The sequence below is a fragment of the Mesitornis unicolor genome, unplaced genomic scaffold (genome assembly GCF_000695765.1).
Source record: "Mesitornis unicolor isolate BGI_N332 unplaced genomic scaffold, ASM69576v1 scaffold47829, whole genome shotgun sequence".
Lineage (NCBI taxonomy): Eukaryota > Metazoa > Chordata > Aves > Mesitornithiformes > Mesitornithidae > Mesitornis > Mesitornis unicolor.
The window spans coordinates 6145-27051 of NW_010210423.1; the positions used below are offsets into that span (position 1 = coordinate 6145).

The 20907-nt window shown below is 36.0% G+C and overlaps 1 protein-coding gene across 1 annotated transcript; it reads left to right on the forward strand.

The window, feature by feature from the left end:
* The first annotated feature begins 1027 nt into the window (after positions 1 to 1027).
* Positions 1028 to 20447, forward strand: GUF1 (GUF1 GTPase homolog (S. cerevisiae)). The gene is made up of 17 exons (XM_010193173.1): positions 1028 to 1051; positions 1826 to 1937; positions 3375 to 3523; positions 3737 to 3817; positions 5798 to 5875; positions 6103 to 6186; positions 6642 to 6706; positions 7675 to 7878; positions 9443 to 9582; positions 10796 to 10919; positions 11302 to 11434; positions 12384 to 12527; positions 14282 to 14415; positions 16244 to 16345; positions 18073 to 18192; positions 19099 to 19135; positions 20172 to 20447. Exons 2-17 carry the CDS (start codon positions 1838 to 1840, stop codon positions 20307 to 20309), a joined length of 1833 nt encoding a protein of 610 aa, XP_010191475.1. The 5' UTR covers positions 1028 to 1051; positions 1826 to 1837; the 3' UTR covers positions 20310 to 20447.
* The last annotated feature ends 460 nt before the right edge of the window (positions 20448 to 20907 follow it).

A 20907-nucleotide genomic window follows, 5' to 3' on the forward strand; every position in this document is an offset into this window, starting at 1 on the left:
GCCAATACATGCAAACTGAGCAGTGACCCAGAGGAACATGGAGGCAGTAACAAACACTAAACTAGGAAAAATGTAAGCTAGAAAAATACCTGGAAAAGACAATGTCAACTCACAAAAGACTTTGATAACACGCTGAAAACACATCTGAGGATATGACACCATTCTTCTGCTTCTAAAATTTTACAAAGCTCAACTGAGAAGGCCAGAACAGCCATATGCTGGCAAAGTGGCAGACGTACAAGATGACAGATCTGTCTCTAATGCCAGTAAGTAAGTTTTTCAAGACAGCAGTAATCTCTGTCTTGCAGCAGCACTGAGACATTGCCATCACAAACTGCATACACAAATAAAAGGGGAAAAAAAAGTTCTAAAAACTTGTAAAAATACCATTTGTGCTCCTATAATGTCACTTAGAAAAAAATGTACAAGCAAGATGTTTCAGAAACCGTTGTTGCTAGTACATTACATAACAGAAGCTGGACCAAACTGCTGTGTTGTTGGTTTTGGTGTTTTTGGTGGTTTGTTGTTGTTGGGTTTTTTTTGTTTGGGTTTTTGTTTTTGTTTTTATCGGATAGCCAATGGGAAAGCCCTGTGGAGGCTCTCCTGATATTTCTGCACCTCTAAAGCAGCACTACACACCTCACCATGGGTGAGGGCGAAGCTACCTACTTCTCTGTAGCCTTGCCGGAAGGGCGGGGAAGGAGCCGAGGCTCTTATAACTTCCGCCGCCCCCCGGTAGCGTTTCCGGCTAAGCGACGGCGGAGAAGAGCCTGCGCGGGTAGTGTGAGGCAGGAAGGGGAGAGAGGGGTGGCTGGAGAACTGTTAGGGAGCTGTTGCGGAGGGGCTGCGATGGGTAGGGGGACTGCCTAGCGCCCCTCCGCGCAGTAGGAGTGTGAGCCCAGCCCCGAGCGCGATGGCCCTAGCTGGCAGGGCGGCGACGTGGTGTGCCCGCCTGCAGAGCCCTTTCCCTGCTGCCGCCTCGCTCTGCCTTCTGGCCCGGCCGCCCGCGGGGCCCGGCCTGTGCGAGAGGCGGTACAGCTCCCGCGGCAAGGTGAGTCCGCGGGGCTGCCCGGTAGCCATGGGGTGCGTTTGCTGTCTTTTTGTCTGGCCCGGAACTGCCTTGTGTAGCCCGTGAAAGAAACATGAGCTGTGCGTTTCTCTCAAATTAGCTACCACAGTTTTTCAGTAAAGTGTTACTGCATGCTATTAGGGATCTTCTGGTTCCTGATGCTGAAAGCTGCGGGAAGCAAAAAAGCCACTTCTCTTCAAAATGTCCTATTACTTAGAATGAGCAGGAATAACACACACAAAAAAGTTTTTTAGTGTTGGATGCTTCTGTATGTGAACTAAGGAAGGTTTTCTGCGTTTTTTAATCAAGTCAAGATAACTGTTACCTGTAGCTTCCTTTTCCACAAAGTATGCTTGCTTCTTTTGATAAGGTCACTGCTACCTGAGCTACTAGGTAATATTCCTGTATTTTTTTTGTGCTTGTGGAGAATGATGTCCGTAATGGTCCCTTGAATCCAGTTTTCTTTATCCTTAAGCTTAGTAGTTTAACAAACTTGAAACTGTTTGGAGTTTTCTAACTCTGTGTATTTGTAAGAACAGTGCCATTCACAACACTTTCCAGCATACTTACTGATTATTCAGAGTAATAAATATATATGACTAAAACGAAATACTAGCATTTTAAACACTGATGACAAGTTTTTGTATTTCTGTTTGATCCATGCCTCTTCTGGAGAAGAGAGTTTTTTAAAGGCCAGGTCTCATTATATGTAAAGACTGTAACCCTAGTTTATGTAAACAAATTTCTGTTTTTCAGGAAAAATTAGATATGTCAGCGTATCCTGTTGAAAGCATTAGAAACTTCAGTATTATAGCTCATGTAGATCATGGCAAAAGTACACTAGCAGACAGATTGTTGGAAATTACAGGTAAGTGTTCTCATTTTATACTGCCTTTTCTTGACGTGTACATTTCTGTAGCTTTGATTATTACTAAAATTTCTAATATCTTTGCTCTTCTAGTGCCAGGTTGCTTGTTCTTTTAGATTGCCAGTTGTGTAGTGTTACAGATGTGAATATGATCAGCTTTCTGGTAGAGATCCGCCTACAGGTAGCAGTAAGGAAGCGTGTGTTTTGGAAGCAGACTGAAAAGGAGTGTGTACTTCCTTGTTCAAGATGCTACTCCTGTCATTCCTGACCAATTGTTCTTTAGACCAGTGCACAGCAAGTTTATGATGTTTATTGCCAGTGTTTGGGGTAGACAGAAGGGGACTGTCATGACCTAGGAATTCTGTACAGATTAGTTTTTGAAAGCACCATTGAAACATGGAGGAACTCTAGCTGCTTGTGCTTAAATGAAAGTAATGATATGTCCTTGTGAGCAAACCATAAGCAGCTGTCTTTCGTGGTGGTGTGAAGCTCACTGGTACTGAAGCAGATACGGTGCTTCATAGTAAGTTTTAGAAATGTTGATTTAGTGTGTAGAATAACTGCTTGTAGGTGAGTGTAATTCCATAGATTCTCAGCTGCTATATAGACTTGCTTTTTCCTTCACTCTTAAGTATTGGTGAAGTTGTGTTACTTTCCTCTTTAGAGGTTTTTGTTTTGCCCTCATTGTAGTGCTTCTTGGATGTCAGTGTTTTTATTTCTGTGGTGGTGTTGAGGATAAGGAAGACTCACCCCTCCTTTAAAGTGAAAGTGAGAAGCAGAAGCACTAAGGGATCTTCATAACTGTGACTCTGAAACTAGGCTTTCCTTGGGAGAGGCAGAGGTTGCCTTAGAGCTATGCTGTAAAGCAATTGCCATATCTCTTAAGAGGAGCCTAATTTCAGAGCAAATTAGCTACTTGGAAATACTCTTTGGAAGAGTCTTGCTTTTCACATTTAAGGACTGAGAAAACAAAACCTAGGAGAGAAGTTTTTGAGCAAAGTTATTCTTTATGATTACCTCTTACCTGTTGCTATGGGCAATTTTACCTAATGCCTGTGATAGAATGGAGTTTTGAATTCAGGTCTGTCAAGCTTCATGATAATGTTTTTTTCACAATTGAGACTGGCCCTGGTTAGAGCCATGGAGCTGCTCTCCAGTGATAGGAGAAGTTTCTTTAAGCACCAAAATTTTTGCTACTTCTTAATCTCTAGTTTAGACTTACATTATGTTTTGTATCCTGCTTATTTAACAAATGTTAAGAGTTGAAGTATAAGAATTTAATTTAAAAAGAAAATAAGTTTAGCTTAATCAGGTGGAAAAGCTTCATTTGCGGCTGCAAGTCCTATGTTCTCTTGGCTAATGGCATTTTCAGGAATTATTTCTTTTGAGAGCTAATGTACTAAATGAGGTAATAGAGCTGTATTTTTTATATCTTAGGAACAATTTCTAAAACTGACCGTAATAAACAAGTGCTGGATAAACTGCAAGTGGAACGTGAAAGAGGAATTACAGTTAAAGCACAATCCGCGTCTCTCTTTTACAGTCATGAAGGAGTAAACTACCTCTTAAATCTTATCGACACGCCAGTAAGTTAAGTATAAACAGTGTTTAAATTACACAAAGCTAAATGCCTTTATATTTAAAAGTAGGAGATTTCTGGATTCTTGTGTTTATTCAGTTTGTTTGGTAAGAATTGTGTTTTAGATAAGCATTTATACAAATGAAAAAATTATAATCTAGGAGTCTTTGCAAAGGACTCTAGAAATACCTGAAATTGTAAATGTTTATTTTCTCCACAGGGCCACGTAGATTTCAGCTATGAAGTGTCACGGTCACTGTCTGCTTGTCAAGGTGTCATACTTGTAGTGGATGCAAATGAGGTAGAGCTCTTAATTCTTGTGTTCTCCTTAGAATTTCAGCAATTTCTTTAAGAAAGCTGAAGAGAAGATTAGGTTTTTTAGTTTTTCCATCAGTGTTTTTGCCCCAGTCTGTCTCCGCAAAAGTATTACATTGCAGAACAAGAGTAATGGGAGTTATAAAAAAAACTAGAGACCAATACTTGTATATTGATAGTGCAGTTCCATTCATAGAAATAAAAGCACAGGATTAGTGAAGTGTCAGATCCTATTTTGTACAGAGTATGAACTTTGCAAATGGCAATGTGGATAATTTTAGCTATCATACTAATACCCATTTGAGTACCTTCAATTTCGTGTTGGAAAGTGTGATGATTCATTCAACTTAGCTATAATTAATTAATTACAGTCATGTTTTTGGTTGTCAGTTATTCAAACTAATACTGGAAATGTGAAAGCTAAAGGACACTATAAGCTGAATGTGAATAAACTTATTCTGGAAACTTGAAGTTTTATATCCACTAGATTAATAGGTTCTTGACTGATGTTTCAGGAGAGTGAGGGAGAAGAGTGTTTGTAAGGTGATACTCTCATAAATTTATAGTCAAAATCTATACTAGGAGGGAAGGGAAATTAGAGATCTTAGTTGTACTTTTCGTTGTACAGTGCTAGGAACATTTTGAAGAATCATTTAAAAGACTAGACTGGATTATGGTAACATTATTTTAAATATGGAACTTTTCACAAAGTATTTTGATAATTTGTGACATTTATGATTGGATTGTACAAGTGTCAAATGAATGCTGCTTTTTTCCTTGTTATATGAAAAAAAAAATCTAGCTTTCTTTCAATGATTATTAACACTTGTTCCTTCCTAGCTTGGTGGGCAGGTAGACTTATTAAGCTTCAGTAATAATTATGTTTTCTAAATGTGTTTTTGTATTGATGTTTTTATATTTAAGGTATATATATTTTTAAAGCCATATTTAAATATTAAGTGACTATTTGGAATTCTCTATTTGTCTTTTAGTCAGAGTGCTCACAAACTCAACTGTTTCATTATGGTTGCTAATGTTTCTCCTATCAGCCTGAATTCAGGTGGTAATTTTCAAAGTTTAGGTCTTGCATACTTCTCTTTTTTTTCTTCTCCTCTTTTTTTTTTTTGCTTCTTTATGTTGCCTAAAATGTTAGGCCTATATATCCATAGTGAATATCCTCATATAAATAATGTTCCACTTGATCTGCTGTAAACAATGGGGAATAGAAGAAGTAGCTTCTCTTTTTTTTTTCCCTCTATTTCCCTTTCACCCACTTCTTCCCCCTGTGCTCTGATTGTCATGTTAGGTTTTATAGTCTCATTCCTTAGCATCTCTGTCTCTCTCTCTGTTTTTCCTTGTCTGATACTTCGACCTTGAACATAATCTTCCTTTTGCTTCTAAGCAGAGCTGTTCTCTTGCCATTCTTTTGAAAGAAATGTGAGGTACAAACCTTATAATTTTTCTTTTTTGAAAATAGCTGTAAGATAAGTTGAAAGTACAGTCCTGCCTTCTTTAGTAAGCACAGTCTTATTACCATGATAAACATCCCTTTTCCTTTGTGTTAGTCCATTTGTGAATAGTTTGTGGTGGACAAAAATCTGTTTTTTGAGGTACCTGTTATGATCTTGGTTATTCAGAAATAACAAATACAAAAATAGGTACTTGATGCATAATGTATGCATAATAACTGTGTTATTTATAGATAATTGCATGTATGTGATGATAACATACAGTGTTATTAGTTTGCTTATATTCAGATGATGAGAAATGATACTTAGTAATGTTTTTTTTCTTTTTTCAGTGATGTGTATAATCAATAACTTATTTTCAGTCCCCCAGATGAAGGAGTGGATATAATAGCAAAGTAATCTTATATTGTATAGTAAGTCTTAAAAAAATAATCAAAAAAACCCCAAAACAAACCAGGAAGATTTCCATGTTAAATTTTTTAATTCTTATTTTCTAGGGTATTCAAGCTCAGACAGTGGCAAACTTCTACCTTGCTTTTGAAGCACAGCTTGCAGTAATTCCTGTCATAAATAAGGTAACAGGTTTCATACTAAATAGTTGATTTTTTAAAATATATATAAGATTTATAAGAAATGTATCCTCAAATATAAATACAAAGAATACAAAATTGCTAGAATATAATAAGGACTTTGTGTTTTACTCAGATACATAAAAGTTCCTTGACTTGTATATTTGGAAACCTGGGTTGGCTCATATGCAAGATGTGATTGCTTGTATATTTGATAGTTTGTTGTTTTTCAGATTGACTTGAAGAATGCAGACCCTGAAAGAGTTGAAAAGCAAATTGAGAAGCTGTTTGATATCCCTATAGATGAGTGTGTAAGGGTAAGATCTCTTGAAGTTTTAGAATATCGCTGATTGTATATCTGTATCTACTTTGTAGCTAATGAAAGACATCTACATGTAGTAAATAAACAGGTTGACATCTGTCTGCCTGTCTTTGTTTGACATGCATGAATTAAAGATTGTTTCATGGAAGATTCCAGTATGTCTTGACGAATGGCATCAGATAGATTTTAGATTATTTATCATTGTAGGTCTGTAAATTTTTTTCACTTTTACTGTAACAAGAATTGCTATTCAGGAGAGAAAAAAAATGTTATATAATAATTTATAATCAGATAAGCATTTCATATTAATAAGCATTCTAAAGTGTGCTTCAGAGTGTTTTTATGTGTAGTATTATCTGTCGCCACCAAAACCCTAAGTGAATGTGACGTTGTTTAAGAGATAATGAGTAAGACACATGTCTTATAAAATTGTTGTTGAACCTGTTTTAGATTTCAGCTAAACAAGGAACAAGTGTTGAAAAAGTTCTTCACAAGGTCATTGAGAAGATTCCACCGTAAGTTCTGTACTTAGTTATGAATCCTTGCAAGGTTAATTAGGAAATCACTAATTTTGCACTTAATTGTTGTCTGATTTAAAGTCAATGCTTTATAAAGAGATGTTTGAGAAATCTAATGTTTGAGCTGGTTAAGTCAGTTTCAAATTGCAAATAGAAAAAGTGACACTTCAGATTTGAGATGCCTTTTAAAAATGAATGTGTGAATGTCAGCAGTGAAGACTTCTTTCATTTCATACTGAATTAATTTTCCTCTCCCACTTCTTAAGAATAAAGATGAGAGGTAAGCCACTAAAGGTAATACCTCTATGAATGTATATTATATTGGTATCATGAAACTTAGTGTTTGAGGAATGCATGCCATCACTATGTGTGCCATGACTCCTTTTGAACACTGCATTGTTGAAATAATGAATGTAGTTAAAATCTTCTGTGTTTAGAGTTTTGATATCCTGAGCTCAGCCTTTAAAACAGACTTATCTGGGAACTGATGACAAAGCTGCTGAATTGCAGTTCTGTTTCAATCAGCATATTGCAATTCAGTCTTTTTTCCTACTATTAGCTAATAATTGTCCTCATATTAGGACTAGAAACCAATGAAAATTCAATATTGGGTTTCTACGAAAGATGGCAAAACCTGAGTTTCAGTGGACTTTTTTTGGTTTTTCACCCAAAATTTCAGCTGTTGGGATTTTTGTTTCCCCCCGTAATATGATATTCTAAGCATCAGTTTCACCTGTTGTGAAATGGGTGTGATAAATATGCATTTGGTTTTGTTTCACCCTATTGCACATGGGGGAAAAATGTAAAGATTTCCTGCATAATAGTGAAACACTGAAATGTATGTGTTTGTTTACTGAAAATTACTCAGTAGTTTTATCTATTTTAATATGGCAGGTTTTGAGTTGGGGGTGCTTGCTCATTTGTTATTGAATGAGAATATACTGTTGTAAATTTTTTTGGGACAGACCCCAGTGTAACACTGCTGATCCACTGAAAGCCTTAGTATTTGACTCCATGTTTGACCACTACCGAGGCGTCATAGCTAACATTGCACTCTTTGGTGGGGAAATTCAGAAAGGGCATAAAATTGTGTCTGCGCACACAAAGAAAAGATACGAAGTTAATGAAGTTGGAATTCTGACTCCAAATGAGCAGCCAACGCATAAACTGTAAGTGAAAATTTATTTGAATGGAACAAATTATAAGTTGGTGTAAGATACAAAGTCCTGCATTTCTGTTTGATTTTTTTCTTTGAGTGGTAAAGGCTGGGAGACAACTGGGGTTTTTGTTCTTGTGCTTTAGTGGTGGTTTTTAAATGATTATTATCTGTAGCTTAATGCTCAGTGTCAGTATGTTTCATTTTGGGCGTGCTGAGGCAGAAGCTTTTGGGGACTGCTTTTTGGTCACTGCTAGGGGGAGGAGAAGCCATTCTATCACTTATAGTGCATTGAACATCTGGACAGCTATTTTTTTGTTTTAAGACTAGCATTTGATATTCAGCTGTCCAGTTTATTTCTAGGAACTACCTTGTTTGAAAGTGGAAGGGGATGGGGCTTCATCTTAGTTATTGCTGCAGCATATTTTGAGGGTGGAAAACTTAAAATCCATTAATGCAACAGCTTGCAGAAACTGGCTTCTCATGGCAGCTGTGGGAAGAAAATCAGGTACTTAGAAATAGTGGAGAAGCTTTATCAGTTTGCATCCAAGTATGTGTTAATGGCTTTTTTAGGAGATTGTCAGTGAGACTGACACTGTGTGGTGGGTTGATCCCAGCCAGCAACTAAGCACCCAACCAGCCACTTGCTTATTACTGCAACCCCAGTGGGATGGGGAAGAGAATTGGAAGAGAAGTGAGGAAAGACTCATGGGTCAAGTAAAAACAAATAAGTGAAGGAAAAATAAAAGTGTATTTGTGTGGGAAGGGGTGCGAAGACAGTCGGTTACTCAACACCTCCTACAAGCAGACCGACCACTAGCAGACAAGCTAGTGTATAAGCAACTACCACCTTGGAAAGACTATACTCCTTGTTTTTTATTGCCAAGCGTGATGTTTTATGGCATGGAATATCCCTTTGGTCAGTTTGGGTCTGCTCTCCTGGCTGTGTCACCTCCCAAGCTCTTGCCCTAGCCTGCTTGCTGGGGGAGGACCAAATGAGAAACAGAGAAAGCCTTCATGCTGTGCAGGCACTATTCAGCAATAGCTAAAACACTGGTGTGTTGTCAACACCATTTTATTCACAAATCCAAAGCACAGCACCATATGGGGCTGCTGTGAAGAAAGTTAACTCCGTCCCAGCCAAAGCCAGTACATACTATTTTACTCTCTTATTTACCACGGGTTCCTCTCCTAAACAGCATTATGTGCTGATGGAAGGCATTTGTTTTTTGTTTCTGCCACTTATTATATGAAGCTGTGGTGACAGATGGGAACTGTTCTGGTTTTGTTTCTTTGATCCTTAAGAAGTTCCTTCTAGCTCCAGCTTTCAAACTGGGAGTAGCACAGAATTCAAAATCTGGAACCATAATCGTACTGTTTAGCTATAACAGAAGTAGAGCTACTTGAGTTAACAGATAGTCTGTCCCCTGAGAAACAACTTAAGTCTGACTTTCGGACTGTGGGGTTTCAGGGGAGTTACTTATTTGAATTTCTGACTGGGCTAAGTCAAGTGGGGAAAATAGCATAAATACTGATAATGCCAGGAAGCATGTCCATATAATGCCAGTTTTATTTAGATTTGCTGGACAGGTGGGCTACCTGATTGCTGGAATGAAAGAAGTAACAGAAGCCCAAATAGGAGACACGCTGTTTTTGTATAAACAGCCGGTGGAGCCTTTGCCTGGCTTTAAGTCAGCGAAGCCAATGGTTTTTGCAGGTGAGTAGTAAACTGATACAAAGTGGAATTACTTTTTTCCAGTAACAAGAGCAAGAAAGCTATTAGAGCTTCTAAAATAATATGTGTATATTAAGAGTTGTGAGGATTAGAATTTTAGCAAAGTTAAGCTACAGATGCATATAATTTATATAGCTTTGTGTGATTTTTCCTGTGACTTAGTGGACGAGTTATAACCGTTGCAGATTGGTTTTAGATGACTGCAAGACTAACATATTTTTAGCCACAATTATTGCTTCTAGTTCCAGTCAGTTTTGATAGCTGGAAAAGAAGGGTTGAAAATTTTAAAAAATGAAGTCCATTTATTTGAATTCTTCATCTTGATAAACGGGTTTCCATAATAATTGTGAAATCTTTTTGTTTTTAAAAATTAACAACTGTTTAATTTTTGTTAAATATAGTAAACTATCAAAGCTAATATTCAGAATGATTCTGTAAAATATTTGACTGTTTAAGCTTGAATAGTTCTGTTGAGCTGTTGCCATCAGCTTCAGTAACTACTACTACAGATGCTATGGCAGATGGCTTTAGAAAAAAGTTCTGTAAATTGCTTTCTAGATTTGTTGTGGTAGAATGTGTAAAACTCGAACTGTCTCATGGAGATTATGCTGTCTGTTAGTGAATGTAGAAAAGTGTAATCCTGTAAATTTCTTTTGTGTGCATGTGTGTTGCTTCTTGGTATAGAGCAAGTTACGCTTTCTGAACATGTGGTGATGTGAAAAGTGGTACAGTAGAACCTATTTCAGGCAGTAACTATACAGACAGCTGCTTTTTATTAATTTCAAAAAAAATACAGAAACATTTGCAATTTTTTTCTTGCTAGTCACTCTTACCTTTGCAGGAACATCTCAGTGAAGTTTGTCTGCTTATTCATTAATGTTTAAGCTGTATGTTTACACTGCAGCCCTGCAAAACATTGGTTATACTCAATTGTGCATCTTCCACAACTGTGAGGGATTAGATAAGTACAGTATCCCTACCATTATGGTTTGAATGTTAACTCTTGGGGGTTTCTTTGAGGTAATCTGAAACTTCATTGCGTTTTAACTATTTTTTTGCAAAAAATATAATAAAATACTTGTATTGTTTTTCACATTAAAAAAAGAATAGAAAGTAAGCTATTTCTGATTTCATTACTGTGTTCACTGTAAAAGCCATCTCTATCATATCACTGCTATCTAGTATATTTTCACAGGAATGTATCCTGTAGATCAAACAGAATATAATAATCTCAAAAGTGCTTTGGAAAGGCTGACATTGAATGACTCCAGTGTAACTGTTCATCGTGACAGTAGCCTTGCCTTAGGAGCTGGATGGAGGTGAGGCTTTTATACTGCTTTCATTTTTGGAGCTTTCTTTTTGTTTGTAAGTTGAGACTGCAGGTTTAAGTCAACTGAAGGTTGAATTAAAATGAATTCAAGATTAGGATCTTTAATTTAAATTAATAGGTAAAGATATCAAAAGCATTTGATTTTCTTACAGTCTGTGCAGAGTATACAATTTGTTGTCATTGATAGTTTTTATTCTTGAAGACTCATTCATACTGTTCAACTGTATGATCATTTGTAGATCATTGGCTGTGCCTTATATAGCCCAACTGCCAGTGTGAACGTGCTGGAGGGAAAAAAAACCCCAAAACAATCACTGTGAAATTCCAGGGGATATGCAAATACTTTCACCAACAGGATATTTTTTTCCCAGGTTGGGTTTCCTTGGTCTTTTACACATGGAAGTTTTTAATCAACGTTTGGAGCAAGAGTATAACATGTCTGTTATTTTGACTGCACCTACAGTTCCATGTAAAGCTATCCTTTCCTCAGCGAAGTTGATAAAGGTATGTTAAACTTACAACAGCTTTACAAAAATAGCAGTTTAAAAGCCTCCTATAATAAATGTCTACACTTCTTTTTTTTAATGTCGACTAGTGCTTTATTTTATGGCAAACATTAGAAATACCAATGTGTAACTTAAAACTTTTTTTAATGGATTTTTTTTTAAGAATGTCAACTTTCCTTCTCCCTTCTACTTCAAGCACTCTTCTTATGTCATATACTTGTCCTTGAAAATGAGAATAAAGGGCACATTTCTTGCTGTATTCTTTGAAGCATATACTGACTGGACTGAGTTTAAAGCAGGTGAAATAATCTTCCATGTTTTATCAGTTAAAAAACATTAACATTTTTAAGGAATAACTTGCAGTGCTACTGTAGACTGGCTGGGGCTGGTGAAGGCGAGTTTTTGATCACAGTGAAATAGGCATGTGCAAACTTCATGGAATTGGGTGCAAAAAAATTGCTATGCTTGAGTTTGAGATAGACAGGTGGACTTTATGAGCACCTGCAGACAGGAGGCTGCAGATAGGCTGTCTGATTATACTTATAGTATCAGGGTGGAGTAAGAAGGAAGGTCCTTGCTCTTCAGGCAAGAGAGAGATGGAAAGATGGACAGGTTCTTTTGTTTCCATGGATAACCCTTTGTCGTAGTCCTAGTTCTAAGCATTTCTGTTTAAAATTCGCTGGCTAAAATGCTTAAAAAAACATTTTCCTAGTGAAAGTAATTTCTATAATAATATTTAAAGATATGCTGATCAGGGAGTTCCGTGTGTGATGTAGAAATCTCTTTAAAAATTTTGCTTGGTATAAATTTGGTTTTTTGTAAATCACAAGAGTTTCCAAGCAACTGGAACATTTTTTAGCATTCTTTCAATGCTATTTTTGTCTCCTTTGCTATTCAGTCTACTTATTTGTAAAATTACAATATCTATTTTGTTTGTTTGTTTTCAGGAGTATGGTAAAGAAGAGATTACTGTTATCAACCCTGCTCAGTTTCCTGATAAACTTTCGGTATCTGAGTATTTGGAGCCAACTGTTCTTGGTACTATTGTAACACCTCATGAATACATTGGGAAAATTATTACTTTGTGTCAGGTTGGTGTATAGTTTTAGTTTTGTTGTTTGCATTTTTAAGCTCTTCATATGATACTTAAAATGAAGGTACTAGATAGTAAGGTACTAGATATTAGTACTTAAATATAATCTTCAACAGTACTTATTATTTTTTTTTCTTTCAAGAGTATTTAAACTTTTATGTGTAAAATTATTTCTGAACTACAAAATCCTTATAGTGAAAGTTAGTGATAAAGTCAGTGACAAAATACCTAGTCAAGCATACTGCACTAGACAAATTTGTAGCTAGGTCTGTTTTCCTAAAGAATGGAATCTACAGCAGGGGAATAAGATCTATTATTTTTTTAGAATTATATTCACGGAAATGCAACTTTTGCTAACACTTTACTGAAGCTTCACATATATTTTCAGTACTTCACTGGAGTACATTTATGATAGTGATAGCTAATCACACTTTCCTAGTCTAGGTGTTCCTGCTCTGGCAGGGGGGTTGGACTAGATGATCTTTCGAGGTCCCTTCCAAATCCTAGTATTCTGTGATTCTGTGAAGTATATTTGGAATACTTTTATTGAAAAGGGTTTTAACTGCCATGCATATTGTCTTTATATAATTTCTTCATAACATTTTTCTTTGCTGCTAACATTTTGAAATACATAATACAAAAGAGTACAGTACTTGTTTGTCAGTACAGTGTAGTATAAGATCTATTAAAAAGAATTGCTAAAGTAACTTTAAGAACACCCTCCTGGCTGGAAAGAGATGAGCCTGCGTGTCCTACTGTGTAATACTCCAATGTATGTGAAAAATCTAATTTCAGTGAGAATTTATGGACAAATAATTGTACATTTAAAAGGCAGCAGTAACAGAAACTGTTAAGGATTTTAAAAATTCAGTTTTTAGAGAGGATAGGTTTGAATCACTTGTCCAGCACTGTGCCCTGGTGGCCAAGAAGGCCAATGGCATCCTGGGGTGTATCAGGAGGGGGGTGGTGAGTAGGTCGAGAGAGGTTCTCCTCCCCCTCTACTCTGCCCTAGTGAGACCGCATCTGGAATATTGTGTCCAGTTCTGGGCCCCTCAGTTCAAGAAGGACAGGGAACTGCTGGAGAGAGTCCAGCGTAGGGCTACAAAGATGATCAAGGGAGTGGAGCATCTCCCTTATGAGGAGCGGCTGAGGGAGCTGGGGCTCTTTAGTTTGCAGAAGAGGAGACTGAGGGGAGACCTCATTCATGTCTATAAATATTTAAAGGGTGAGTGTCACGAGGATGGAGCCAGGCTCTTCTTGGTGACAAACAATGATAGGACAAGGGGTAACGGACACAAGCTGGAACACAGGAGGTTCCACTTCAATTGGAGAAGAAACTTCTTCTCAGTGAGGGTGACAGAGCACTGGAACAGGCTGCCCAGAGAGGTTGTGGAGTCTCGTTCTCTGGAGACATTCAAAACCCGCCTGGACGCCTTCCTGTGCAACCTCATCTAGGTGTTCCTGCTCCGGCAGGGGGATTGGACTAGATGATCTTTTGAGGTCCCTTCCAATCCCTAACGTTCTGTGATTCTGTGATTCTGTGATTCTGTCCAGTTACGTTCCAACCACTTAATTTATGATGGTGCTGCAGTTTGTTCTGTGACCAGCAAACTGTCAATAAGAAAGTTACTTTGGGTCTTGAAGTACGGGAGTTTTCTTCTGTAACTGGATAGCTGTTTATTATAACTTGCTTTGTATTTATTTGTAGAAAACTTCTGTTAAGGGGAACTGAAACAATTTTTATTTGTCTAGGATCATAGGGCAGTCCAGAAGGATATGTTGTACATTGACGAACACAGGGTTATGCTAAAATACCTCTTTCCACTGAATGAAATTGTGGTGGATTTTTATGATGCTCTTAAGTCTCTGTCTTCTGGTTATGCAAGGTAACTACCTCCTTTGTACTCCCCTCCCCTCTCCCTGGACCCTGAGTGGAGGAACAAAAAAAGATCTGAGGAGAAGACACACGGAGAGGCACAAGCTAAGAACACTCTTATGATGGTGCTGCAAATTGAGTCTTGCTTCACCTTTAATGAATGAGATTCACGCTGAAAACTTATGAAAGTACATCTGAAAAACACTATAAGTGCATTGCTACCTAATAATCAATTTCTTTGGTGATGCATGTATTGTTCAAGTATGATATACAGAGCGACATTTGCTCATCTAGAAGATGGGCATTTTCTGTCAAAGGAATCACTGAAAATTTACATCTGACTTTGTTGTGTCTAGGTGGAAAAGGAGAAATAACCCAACACTGATTCTTTAAAGCTAGTAAAAACAATCAACAAACTATATTAAAACCAAACAATACTTACTTTACTTACATGCTTTATTATTGGAATAAAGTAAATAATCTGTATTTTGAGACAAAATGTTCTGCTCTGAGTATATTCTATAAATTCAGAGGAAGAGCCTTTGTGAGTTCAACGGAAGGGAAAATGTTGCATGGCAGATGGGCTTATACCACAGGAGACTCAATAGCTCTTACAAACCTGATATGTGGAGATGTTGTTAATAAATATCACATTTTTGACAGGAACCGGTGTACCTAATTACATTATTAAGCATAAAAAAGAATTTTATTGAAGGACTGAATTTGGTTTGAGTTTGAGTTTTCTTAAGTATGTCTTATAAAGGTAAGGTAAGATGTGTTTTGCCCAGATTAATGTATGTCTGAAGTAGAAGCATAATCAAAAGTGGGGAGGCAAGAAGGACAGGTAGAAGAAACGGGGGTGGGAATTTTTTCTTAGGATCTAGTGTTCCAACTAGATAAAAAGCAGTCTGTTTATCAAGAAACTATCTCATTAGCAGAATGATGCTGGGTTTGCTTTGATTCAGGTGTAACTGCAAACAATACTGCATTGTCTTATTTCTTGAATTTTAGTTCATAATTTACTCCCTAATGTTGCTTGTGTATTTAATGCTCTCAAGAATCAGACTTTCATATGAATCTGTTCACACAACTATGGTTTATCTAAGGCATTTAAGATAGAAGTACTTATTTCCCCTCTGTTCTGATATTTTGGATGTGACCAGTTTAGTGGTATTGGCATTCTCCACATTTAATACTTACATACAAGATATATATAGAGAGAGATACAGATATAAAACCCATTTATCTCTGCATCTCCTCCACTTTAAGAATTTTTGCAAACTGACACACAGACAGCAAGGCCCTTACCTATGAAAGGAGAAACATGGTTTGGAAATGAAGAGGAAAGCTTGGTTGTCAGAGAGAATAATAGGAGTCATATAAAAAGTCTGTCAAATGAGAGGATGAAAAGGAAACAGTCCAGTATTAGTATTTGATTTGTGTGACATCAAGGATGTTTACTGTTCAAAAGCTGTGTTGAAGGGTTCTGTTGCCTGGAGCTTTAAGGAACTTCCAGCTGATAGAAAAGAAGTGTTTGAATAAAGTCTTTAAGATGTTGCAGTAAGAATTTAGATTTTTTTTTTTATTGATTTACCTTGCTCAGTACCTGAAAGACAGATAATGTCTTCTGCTGCTTTGGAGATGAGATTTATCTGTAAAAAATTTCTAGTCCAGTCTTGCATATGGCAGACGTACTGAGAGACTTATAAAAACTGTGCTCCTATTTTAATAAAGAGTTTAAGTGTTTTATGTGTCTAAAGCTGAAAATGTATGAAACAAAGGTTGTAGAATATAATTTTTACAAAATCATCATTAACTTTTAAACAACTTTCTTCTAGTTTTGATTATGAAGATGCAGGATACCAGGCAGCAGACCTTATAAAAATGGATATTCTTCTAAATGGAAATCCAGTTGAAGAACTGGCAACAATCATACACAAGTAGGTTGACTGGATTCTATATTCCAAAGAAATAAGACTTCATATACAAGGAAAACATATATACGTATCACTAATATATGACAAATATGTTTGAAAAGAGTATTGAGAATTTTACCACATCACTACTTTTGGACATGATCTGAAAAAGAGAGGCATTTAAGTGCTAGATATATTTTTGTGGTAATGTAGGGCAATGAGGAGAAGGAAATGCAAAATACCCATCTTTTAGTGAGCTGGAAAAATTTAAATGCAGACCAGTGTAGGAGATGCCAGGTGAATCATTTATGGCACTTATTATTTACTCTTGAAAAACTGAAGGAAAAAAAAAAAGATTTTATGCTCCAAATAATTCCTCTTCTGTAGACGTTTGTTGTCATCTTGTCTCCATGCAGAGCACCAGGAGAAAGTAAATATTTACTAGACATAATTTTTTTTTGTTGTTCTTAAAATACTAACTTGTAGTTGCTAAAAAAATTGTGTATTTTCATATTTCTTTGACCTAACTGCAATCCTTAAATCCTTGGAATTCCTTAAGGTTGACTTCGGAAAATGAAACCCTTACTTTGTTCAGAAAGATCATGGGGCTACAGTTTATTAACTCTCTCCTATACTTTTGTTACTTAATGTGTTTTTCATAAATATGCAATGTTTAGCAATCTACCTGCATCTCTTACTTTGAAAAGATGCAAAATGGAGTGGCCCACCTTGCAAAAGTTAGTTATTGCTTTAACATGTTTCTTGATCAATTTAACTTGCAATCCTGAACTGTTTTCACTCAATAAAACTAACAATAGCCTTTCTTTTAGCTTTAGATAACAATTTATTTTAACTTGGAGACAGCATTGATTCTGCTCCTGCTTCAGTTATTCTCAGAGTCCTCTCACTGTAAATAGACTACATCTGTCTATATAAAAAGAATTATGCTGAATTACATTTATAGAGAGGGAATTAGACTATTATAAGCTCAGTACTAAGCTAGTCATTATTATTTCTCCTAATTATACACATAAATATCTGTATCTTAAGTAATACTGATTAAATATTACAGTTTTAGTACTTTGTGCTCAAACTGCGCTTTATGCGGGTAGCAGGGAGTCACGTTGCTACATGAAAACATGTCAAACTCTCTTCAGCTGTATGTTGCTAAATCATATCTTTGATATGATCTGTATCTTTGCTAAATATGGATGTGTTGAGAGAAGAGACCCATTTGCTTTCAGTGGCTTATGAAAGTATCTGTTCAGTAGCTTCTTTAGACCTTTTGTCACTTTTTCTTTCCAAAATCTGAAGCATATGCAGATGCTGAGTATAGCTGGATAAAATTTTTTTCTCTTTTTATATAAAAATAGATGTTTTAAAAACATTTCTGTAATATATAGACCTTGTTATCTTTCAGGCCTATAATCAGTGAAAGCCCTCCTTGACCTTTTAGTTTAAAACTGCATTTGAAGCTCTGACAGTATTCAAAATGTCTTCAGTGAGATAATCAGTGTTTATTATACATATTTAAAATTTATTTGAAGACCTTCTGTTAATACAATCTTATCACCTGTTTGTATGAAACAGGTGACAGAGATCACTCATTAGATGTAAAATTATCTGGTTATCTTTTGAGTTAAAAAGGGGAAAACCTCTACTAAAATCTTTTTATCAAGCAGTTCAGTCTATGGATATATTTTTGGCGTTGTATTACTCTTTCTGAAAACACCGGTGACTTTCTTTTTCAGTGATAAGGCATATGCCACTGGTAAATTCCTGTGTGAACGTTTAAAAGATGCTATACCTAGACAGTTGTTTGAAATAGCCATTCAGGCTGCTATTGGCAAGAAAATCATTGCAAGAGAAACGTAAGTGAAGCCCTTCTGTTTCCCTTCTCACCCCCCATATTTCAAGCTACTTATAATATGGCCCCTTAATGTTTTACCTGAATAGTTTTATATATTACTGTACTCTGATTTTACTGTAACGTCATATCTTGTTTATGGTACTGGATCTCTTGGGGGAAAAAAACATACATTTGAGCCGTGACTATGACTAAGGACTCTGTATAAATTTAATTAGGGGGGAAAAAAAGGTATTTTTATTTCAAATTTCTTGTGGTCAGCATTGTTCTTCGTGGATAGATAACTTGTAACACCCATGTGTCCACTTTCTCTTTGGCAGTGCAAAAAGTTTCTTACTACTGGAAAAAAGTAGCTAGTTGTGGAATAGTTTAATCTCCGGGAGAGTCAGCAAAAAAAATGCTGAACTGCGCTATTCCAAAGAAAAAAAAAGTCACAAGCTCAACACAGATGTATTTATTAGCAGCACTCGCATCTTTTAGAACAAACTGTTTCCTTGATGTTGCGTTTCTTGTCACGTTTTTGCTGTTACTGTTTAAACAGAACTTAAATAGTGGTAAAAGAATTAAAGGTAGGGATCCAAGCAAAGGTGACAAAGCCGCAGTAAGAATTAGTGTTATGTATCTATATACACATATGTAAGTGACACTTACTGTGAATCATAGCAGAAATTCTAGATAAGATTATAATTTTATGTACATATTATACACCTTAAGGGATATTTCTAGAATTGAGAAATGTAAATTGTTTTCTGTTTAGAACTTTGTCTCCAGTATACAAAATATTAAAATGTCATGATTCCAGTGCATCTTACAGAACTAGCAGAAAAACAACTCTTAGCATTTTGACAACTCAGTATGTAGCTGCACATACAGGAGACGTTCTAATGTGTTAATATATTTTATTTTACAGGCTGAAAGCTTACAGAAAAAATGTTGTGGCAAAATGTGTAGGTATTTTTAAATTTTTTTTGTTTCTAATATATGTAAACTTAAGAGTCTTGCTAACATGATAGGCCTATATTTTTCTAGACACCTAGCAAAGACACATTCTGCTTGTGTTCCTAGGTGTCAATGGAATATTAACAGGTACTTTTAAGCTTTTATTTTAAAATTCAATTAATGTAACCTCTAGTTGCAGCTTGCAGTAGAAGTGGATCAGAAAGAAGAATGGCTTTTTCGAAATTACACATTTAGAGTCAACTCAACAGAATGTGTCTGTGTTCATTCTTGTCTCCTCACCATTTTCTAATAGCTGTAGACATACAGTAAAGGGGTGTGTGTTTGCACACTCAGATGTGTAACTTCACATGCTTCCTCAGTTGTTTTTTCCAGGTGATTTATGAAACTATAAAAGTGCTTCTTTAGAGGCTGATTGTGATTAGACTTTTATTTGAGTTTTCAGTAATGCATATTTAAGGCCTTGTCATGATGTAATAGTTGACTATCAACAAGATTGGACAAACCTATAGGAAAAACATGATGCCTCTAACTTACCTTGTTTTTAGCTCTCTGAAGCAAACATGTTACAAAAAATAAACAAGTGTCCTTTCTCATAACTATTACAGCATTCTTTTTCTAGGCATGTATGTGGGATGATATTTGTTCAACATTGTATAACGGTTCAGTTTATCCAGACATAAGCACCAAGGGCTAGTCAAGATGCCCCAGTGTATCTGAGCTGGCACCCTGCTGCTGTTCCAAGGGGATGTTGGTATCCCATAAGTTGTGTCTAATGTCAGCCAGGCTTATGTGAATGTTTGTTTAGGTAACTGAATTCAACCAAACATGTCCAAATGAACATGCTTACTTGCTCCCTTGCTCTTTTTACGTAGTGGCCTTTTGGGGTAACTATCTGGAGTATAAAATAATATTTTGTCATAATATAACTAGCCTTTCTGACTGTTTTTAAACCTTGGAGTTGTGTTGCTGATATGTAGTACTGTAGTTGCATTTAAGCTTACTAATTTTTTTTCCTTTTCATAGTACGGTGGAGATATTTCAAGAAGAATGAAGCTTTTAAGGAGGCAGGCAGAAGGGAAGAAGTTGATGAGAAAAATTGGCAATGTGGAAGTACCAAGAGATGTCTTTATACGTGTTTTAAAGAGACAAAATGACAAATAGAGATCAATGACACAAAGCTGATGATTCTCTCAACTTTTTGTAGTCAGTAGCATAATGAGCTAATGTAATTTATCACTGTGAGAGGGAACATTTTTAAGTGGTGTAAATCAAATGTATGTGGGAGCATAAATTAAAAGGACTAAAAATGATTATTATGAAATTAAAGTTATTTAATTTGATTTTACAATCCTAAAGTTTTCATAGAATTGTTTTTCATTGCATTTCATAGTTTTCATATTTTTAACACTTAAAAATTAACATAATTATGTTTTATTTTTGCATTGCAAGTCTTTGAATGAGAGAACAGGAACAATGAGGCAAAAATTTTTATAGAAATAATTGAAAGGTATGTATAGACAAACAATGCTGTTTATAAAAAAAAAAGTTTGAACTGTTGCCACAAAAAATATCAACCTACTTCCTGTTTTATTTTCTAAAGTTGTTGTTGTCAGGAAATCATGACAGTGTTGAGAAATCATGTAAGGAAAAGCTAATCATGACTTTTTTAATATACCACAGTATTTTAAACTTTGTCGAAGTGTGTCAGTTTACAGCTATGTTAATATCCAACAAAACTGTAGGTTTTACATATCTTGTG

Bases quoted from the DNA above. Each gene is read 5' to 3' on its own strand.
- GUF1 (XM_010193173.1), top strand. From the start codon at position 1,838: ATGTCAGCGTATCCTGTTGAAAGCATTAGAAACTTCAGTATTATAGCT. The intron at 3,524-3,736 runs GTAAGTTAAGTA...TTTTCTCCACAG, and splicing joins TAAATCTTATCGACACGCCA to GGCCACGTAGATTTCAGCTA. The intron at 11,435-12,383 runs GTATGTTAAACT...GTTTGTTTTCAG, and splicing joins CCTCAGCGAAGTTGATAAAG to GAGTATGGTAAAGAAGAGAT.